The following is a 7,911-nucleotide window of genomic DNA, read 5'->3' on the forward strand; positions in this document are numbered from 1 at the left end:
AGGCCAAGCCCTGTTTCGCTGTTGGTCATGTTACCTTTGGGTCCTTGGAGCCACTTGTGCGGTACGCGTGCGACCCGGCTGTCCCATACGGAGCCAAGCCAAATGATCTGTACCGGAAGGCATGCGGCCAGGAGCCCGTACGCGTATTGCGAGCTGCATTATTTTGCTGCTTTTCCTCGTGCTTGGAAACTGCATGGCGCGTGCGCTCCAACAGGCAACAGGGCCCGGACAAAGGCAGCGCAAATACGAGCGTTTTGTGACGCTTTTGCCAACAAGCACCGCAGCAGCCTACTACACGGGAGGAAAAAGTGCCCGAAATTATGTGATGCTAATAAATTTGTCTCTTCGTTTCTTTAGCTTTTAGAATCAAACTATAGTTAATACTTTCAATTGATATTTAAACATTTAATAAGACACGGACTAAACTCTAGTCAGAGAACCAAACACCACATTCCTCCACTCTACGCTGCAAAAAGTTGAGACAGCGCTATCACGAAATGGCGCGTTCCAGCTGTTCCCTGCGTCTTTTTTTTTCTTCGCGAGCCATCCATCCTCTTGATACATGCAGAGCCCTTCGTGCTGGAAACGGATTCACGGTAGATAGACTGGACACCTGGATGGAAAAATGGCAACGGAAGAGCACAACCAGGCAGTTGTGCGTCGAATCTATTTGACACATCCTCTGACGGATGTATATACGCGCCAAGTGCAGCGTCCCTTCTCGGGACCGTGTTTCCAAGAAGATTCAGAAAAGCTAGATTTTATCTGATAATTCCTTTTTTTTGTTTCAGTGCTGGATTCAGGCTATTTAACTATAAATGACAAGAAGATTCAGAAACTGGATTGATCTGAGATGAGAAGAAAAGAATCCAAAGATAGATCGCGAAAAACAAAAAGTGCAGCTATTGACTGTACTGTAGTCTGTACATCAAGTGCGCACGGCCGCCGGAGACGAGGGGGGGGGGAGGATTGGCGTGTGCCGGTGAATATACAGCTCGGTTCGTTTTGTGGCATGCACGTAGGCCACGAATCACAAAAACTGTGGCTTTTCTGTTCCTTGTGCTTAAAGCTCACATATGTTTGTTTGACTGATGACTAATTGACCATTGAGAGCTCCGAAGCAAGTGCGCAGCGTATGGATGGAGTATTTTGCAGACAAGAACTTTGCGCATTAATTCACTTCAAACCGCATCAGTAGACAGTCAGTACGGTGTGGCTGCGAGAAGCAGAGGCTGGATGGAATATGGTGCTCCCTCCGATGGAAATGGAATGAAACACGGTGCAGTTGCCCTGCCCATTCCCTGTGCATAAACAATGGCATCCCCCGGGGCACAGAGAGTGATGGCAGACCAATCCATTGTCCGGAGACATGCCGGGCAAGACTTTGCTGTTCTACCCTGTAATCCTAGCCAGCTTCTCGACAGCCACAGAGAAAGGAAGGTGTCCTTGGACTGGTATGTAACTACACTTCTTGTCCCTTGCATGGTGTGCTTCCAAACTCCCAAGTAGTCTAATGGTAGACGGCTAAACCTCATGGTAGATCAACTGCTCTGCGGTTTTGTTTTCATTTCTCTGTTCAAAGGTTCTTAGAATAATTAAATTGGAAGCGCATTATCCGCCAAATAATATTCTGCTTTGTTATTTTAGGGCTACTTGAAGTGTTTTTTTTTCTTTTTTAATGAGTCAAACACAAATATTCTGCTTGTTTTAGGGCTTCTTTGGAAGGACTTTACTTTAAGAATTTCAACTTCGATTTTCCAGCTTCACCATAATTAAATTGGAAGCGCATTATCTGCCAAATAATATTCTGCTTGTTTTAGGACTATTTGAAGCGTTTTTTTTTCTTTTTTAATGAGTGAAACACAAATCTTATGCTTGTTTTAGGGTTTCTTTGGGAGGACTTTATTTCAATAATTTCAACTTCGAGTTTTCAGCTTCACTGTAAGTTTCAACAAATTGTTGAGGTGAGTTCGAGAAGTGTTTGGCTTACGCATGAACACCAGCTTCTATAATACAATTGATTTGTGTGAGTTTACTTATTAATTACCCTTGATGATTAGTGGGGTGTCACGAGAGAACCGAGCGTTATATTGTGTAACCGGTGATATAGTGAGTTTTTTTTGTGCAACTTTACGAGTAGACATGAAAACAATGTCTGTGAAGCACCACCAGAGAGGCTTCATGAATTTCATGAGGCTCATCCCTAGTTTTAATTTTTTTTCCAAAGCTAGAGCTCTTAGAATTAGACCTGTTTGGATAGAAGAAGCTGTAACGAACTCAATTTTTTTTTGAAGTGAAACCCTCCCAGACATGCCCTTGATCCACTGGGTAACTACCATATTTTTTTGTTGTATATATTTTTTAAAAAAAGAATATATGGTTTAGTGAAAGAAATAAATGTATTCGTTATCATGATGAAATATTGAGCGGATTTTATTCAAAAGCTATAGAAGACTATAACAGGATGTATATAAGCCATCTCATTTAATAATTTTAAAGAAAATACGAAGATGATCCCACATTATTTATGCAAGAAAGCAAATAGCTAAGAAAATTTCACAAATACATGTACTCATATACGTGTATATAATTCTCAAGGAAAACATGTCCCAATATATGTCTTGACCTTCATTAAACTAGTCAACATATTCATGGTTACGATCAGTCATATCCATTCAACAACCAACAATTGGAAATAGCGAAACAATTAGCAGTATGGTATAAAGGGCGTCATGCTTAAAAACATGAAAAAAATAAATAATTTAGCTAGATGTAAAGGGCATAACGTAAATATAAATAATTGATGCATACAAATGGCTATGCTTACGCGTGCATATATTTTTTCCGCCTCCGTCACTTTTGAAAGGGCAAGCCTAGCAACAGGGTGGTTTATAAAAGGCAAACCCTCAGCCCATACTCCCGCAAACCCACACAGAAACAGAACCTCGTTCGTCGTCTCCCCTTAGCACATGCAACCATATCTTCAGCTAGCTTCTGCCTGCCTCGCCGCCACCACCACCACCACCCTCTCTGGGAACCTTCTTGTCACCTCGGAGGCCATGGCTCCCATGGCCTATATAGCTGCCTGTGCCGCGGCATTGTCGGCCTTCGTAGCTCTGCTCCACTGGGCGTACCGATGGAGCCACCCCAGGTCGAGAGGCAGGCTTCCGCCGGGCTCCATGGGCATCCCTCTCCTGGGCGAGACGATGCAGTTCTTCGCGCCCAACCCGACCTGCGACGTGTCCCCGTTCGTGAAGGAGAGGGTGAGGCGGTACGGGAGCATCTTCAAGACGAGCATCGTGGGGCGGCAGGTGGTGGTGTCGGCGGACCCGGACATGAACTACTTCGTGTTCCAGCAGGAGGGGAAGCTGTTCGAGAGCTGGTACCCGGACACCTTCACCGAGATCTTCGGCCGCGACAACGTCGGCTCCCTGCACGGATTCATGTACAAGTACCTCAAGACCCTGGTGCTCCGCCTCTACGGCCAGGAGAACCTCAAGGCGGTGCTCCTCGCCGAGACGGACGCCGCCTGCCGCGGCAGCCTCGCCTCGTGGGCGGCGCAGCCCAGCGTCGAGCTCAAGGAAGGCCTCTCCACAGTAAGCACCCCCAGCTTCTCCTGATATATGACGATGCAATTGCCGCTAGCATTGGTCGTGGTCGTCGATCGGTCGGTGCTTACTTGGTCGTTGCTGCTTCAATGTTCAGATGATATTTGATCTTACCGCCAAGAAGCTGATCGGCTACGAGCCGTCCAAGTCGTCCGAGAGCCTGAGGAAGAACTTCGTGGCGTTCATTCGCGGGCTGATTTCTTTCCCCGTCAACATCCCCGGCACGGCCTACCATGAATGCATGGAGGTAATAGGAGCATGCGGTGATTGCAGCACCTGTTTTTACATAATTAATTAATTATTGAGCACGTACGCACACACACACACGCACGGCTGCTGTTCCCTAGCCGTATAGCTGCGCAGCGCAAATTCTCTGCCGTTGATCAATAATCAACGCCCGGATGCGACTGTTTTTTTTTTCTAATCGATCTTCATCGTCGTCGGTGCAATGCAACAACAACGACAACAGGGGCGGAAGAACGCGATGAAGGTGCTCAAGGGCATGATGAAGGAGCGGATGGCGGATCCCGAGCGGCGTTGCGAGGACTTCTTCGACCACGTGATCCAGGAGCTCCGCAGGGAGAAGCCGCTCCTGACGGAGACCATCGCGCTGGACCTCATGTTCGTGCTCCTCTTCGCCAGCTTCGAGACCACGGCGCTGGCGCTCACCCTCGGCGTCAAGCTCCTCACCGACAGCCCCAAAGTCGTCGACGCGTTGAGGGTAAGCAGCCATAGTCCATAGAGAAGCCGTGCGATTGATCATTGATCAACTGGCCGCTTGCCATATGAAACTGATCGGCGATAAATCTGACGGGCTAAACAACTATCTTTACCCCTGGTCGATCGAGCAGGAGGAGCACGACGCGATCGCCAAGAACAGGAACGACCCGGATGCGCCCGTCACGTGGGCCGAGTACAGATCGATGACCTTCACGAATCAGGTGAGCATTGCTCGGACCGCGCTGCGCCCCTAGCTAGCTAGCTTGCTGCTTGTAGCCCAGCCCAGATCGATGTACATGTGCGAGCTGCATTGTTAACTTGCAAAGACAGCATGACAACTCTAAGCGAGCTAGCTAGCATTGCATCCGAGAATCTTGGAAGCCCGACGCTGCAGCGTGATCGAAAGCGCAAGCCGCAAGCCATAGTCTGTGTTCTTTTCCTGACCAAGTCCCAGACTTCGAGGCGGACAGATAATCTTACTTAATTAGCTGGTGTATACTGTAGAGCTGAAGAGTAAAAAATGGAAGGGGGGAATCAAAACCTAAGGCCCTGATTTGGCCACAGTAGGATTTATTTATACAGACAATTGCAAATTGTAGCAAGAGTTGTACTTGTGCTACACCTGCAACAACTAGTCTGAACTCTGAAGCGCCGTTTTCTGAATCCGGCCAGCGCTGAAAAAAAACTGACACCTCCGTTCCTGTCTCTCTCTGAAGGTCATCATGGAGATGGTGAGGCTCGCAAACATCGTGCCGGGGATATTTCGGAAGGCCCTGCAAGACGTTGAGATCAAAGGTGCACACATGCACATGGCTGGCATCTCTTGTGCTCCTATAAGAAGAAGAAAAAAAAATGCTATCTTTTCAGCATGTTGCATAGAGTTAACTCATCTCTCCGTGCTGTATTTCTCTGCGGCGCTGGCACAGGCTACACGATCCCGGCGGGGTGGGGTGTCATGGTGTGCCCACCGGCGGTGCACTTGAACCCTGACATCTACGAAGACCCGTTGGCGTTCAACCCATGGAGGTGGCAGGTTCGTCTCTTGCTCGACATCTCAGCAGCAACATCTCACCTAGCTAGGGTTCTGTCACGCGAGGTCGTTAGCTTCAGTGCGTATTAGGTTGCAAGGGAATGAGTCGTTCGTTCTGTTCTATATTCTGTAGTCTGAAGTGCTGTGATCTGATTCGCTCACCGAACTTGCATATATTCTCTCCTCTCGAGAGTCGAGTCTCGCCATTAAAACGGAAATCACGAACAAGAATAGTTTAACCAACTGCAGGTCTCCAATAATTGGCAGAGTGGTTAATTGGTCCACGATCGGGGAGGCTCTGATCCCAAGTACCAACTTGGCCTGGCCGCGGAGATCAAGAAGAAATGCGGTTCGCGTCCACATGACATACTAGTGTATTTGTCCTCGAACTGACGCAGAAGCTTCCTCGCTTAGTAGTTTAAGTTTAACAACAAGGTCAGAATGGCAACAGATGGACTCATGGACATGCATGGTATAGATCAGTAACAGGAGGCAACTGTGCAGAGCAGCCAGCTACCAAAAAAAAAACGGACAGATAGTGCTTGATTGTACTCTCATCACTGTCTGAGGATTGTTTAATTCTGGATTTGGGGGGGTTCAGGGTTCCAATCAGACCGTTTTTCTTTCTGGATCCGGTAGCTGAATCGTGTGTTATTTCACCGGCTGCAAGAGAAATATGAGATTGAAAAATAGGGCAAGAATATGATGGCAGTCCTAGCGATAGAATATTATATTCAGATTGAAACAAAAGGTTCTAACTTGGTTGTGTTCTGAACAGGGAAAACCTGAAATTACCGGTGGAACGAAGCATTTCATGGCGTTTGGAGGTGGGCTACGATTCTGCGTCGGGACTGACCTTAGCAGGGTCTTGATGGCAACATTCATCCACCACTTGGTTACAAAGTACAGGTACCGTTTGTAGCATCTGATTATAGTGGTATCTCTTGGTATATTTATCCTTCTGAATACGAAGAAATCTCATAGTTCTGTTTTTTGTCGCCCTATTGTCGCAGTTGGAGGACGGTAAAAGGAGGGAACGTGGTCCGGACCCCCGGTCTCGGCTTTCCTGATGGCTTCCACATCCAACTCTTCCCCAGAAATTGACTCTTAATCTCTGACAAGGGTGTGCATGTAATTAAATACGGAGGGCTTTAGGTCACGTAGGGACAACAGTGAAGGATGGTGAATCATTCATTTATTTTTAGTCTAGTGTTAGGATAGACATCACTAGATACAACTTCAGTCGTATTGCTAGGCGCTAGCGCTACATCTAATCCTTGCAAGGGGTTTTTGTACTTGGCTGTTTTGTTTTCCATGTGGTTAGTCTTCTACCCATGTGTTGTACGTATATCTGATTATACATGTCTAATGAAAGAGGAATACAGAACATCTGAACATACATGTCTAAGAAGCTCCATCTGATCCCCCCAGCTCGTTCAGGCACAGCATGCCCAGTTTGTTCAGACATGGTAGGGGTTAATGACTGAAAACAGCCTAGTATTTATGTCAGAAGCAGCGATTACTGTTCAAGTACGTTACGTCTTCCGCTCTCTTCGGCAGAGGAAACTGTGGGGATTTTTTTTTAGCGAAGAGGAAGCACTGAAATCGTCTCAGTTAACATCACGAGCTGCGGACAATGGGAATCTGACTGAACTGCATAAGATTACAGGCAATCTTTGCTTTCAGAAGGAAAAAAAAAGAGAGAGAGATTACGGCCAATCTTGGCTGTCTCGTAAAGACCGGTCCCGAATTGCCACAGCTCATGTGTTTCCCATGCAACCAGCAAAACCCCAGAAGTCAAACTGGATCTCTGAACCAGATCTTTTTCACAACTGGAAACAATCTTTCAGGCATAGGTTTGCTACGCGCTTTTCGTGGCGTGTTACCCTCGGTCACCTTTGTTTGCTGTTGTTCCAATGCGCAGCTCTGATGGTGTCTACTCAGCTCTGGCCATGTTCAAGATTTCAGACTCGATAAACAATGATATGAACAAGTGGGAGTTTGATTGGTTATATTATGTGATCAAGTGAGACTTTCTGTAGACATGCCAGCGACAGGATCTCCCCGACGGGAACAGAATCGGAGGATGGAGATCCTGCTATCCAGCAGCTCGGATCGAGCGTTTGCTTGCTCTACCCGATCCGATGACTGCATATAACCCACCAACTGGCATCTCTCGTAGTTGTACATGTCCCTAAGGCTATCCGCAATCGTTACCCCTAAATTTTTCCCTCTATATCACTTTTTCTCCCTATTGTTCCCCCCTATTTTTTCATCTCCCGCAGCGGTTCCCCCTAAATATTCCCCCTATACCCCACTACCACTATAAAATATCATTTTCTATACTAACTATCAATTTTTATCTACTAACAATTACTCGTGGCCCCACAACACAGTGGTGTAGGGGGTGAATAGTGAACCCCTTGATCTGGGGGACTCTCGCTCCCGCCTCTATAAGGCTGTGCGCAACGCATCCCCCTCCCCTTCCCCCTCCCCTTGCATGGGGGCTGTAGGGGGCACTCCACGACCGCAGCGGTGCCCCCTACAGCGCCC

At 47.3% G+C, this 7,911-nt stretch overlaps 1 protein-coding gene across 2 annotated transcripts; it reads left to right on the plus strand.

The window, feature by feature from the left end:
- Nucleotides 1–1,204: 1,204 nt before the first annotated feature.
- Nucleotides 1,205–6,757, plus strand: LOC103641956 (cytochrome P450 87A3). Of its 2 annotated transcripts, XM_020545997.2 has the most exons (10): nt 1,205–1,454; nt 1,885–1,964; nt 3,360–3,596; nt 3,706–3,855; nt 4,078–4,329; nt 4,460–4,549; nt 5,045–5,123; nt 5,255–5,361; nt 6,137–6,267; nt 6,372–6,757. In XM_020545997.2, the coding sequence occupies exons 1-10, from the start codon at nt 1,370–1,372 to the stop codon at nt 6,460–6,462; spliced, it is 1,302 nt and encodes a 433-aa protein (XP_020401586.1). In that variant the 5' UTR covers nt 1,205–1,369; the 3' UTR covers nt 6,463–6,757. The 2 variants fall into 2 exon arrangements, with proteins under 2 accessions (XP_020401586.1, XP_035819409.1); XM_035963516.1 differs by having other exon boundaries at nt 1,885–3,596.
- The last annotated feature ends 1,154 nt before the right edge of the window (nt 6,758–7,911 follow it).

The sequence above is a fragment of the Zea mays genome, chromosome 10 (genome assembly GCF_902167145.1).
Source record: "Zea mays cultivar B73 chromosome 10, Zm-B73-REFERENCE-NAM-5.0, whole genome shotgun sequence".
NCBI classification, from domain to species: domain Eukaryota; kingdom Viridiplantae; phylum Streptophyta; class Magnoliopsida; order Poales; family Poaceae; genus Zea; species Zea mays.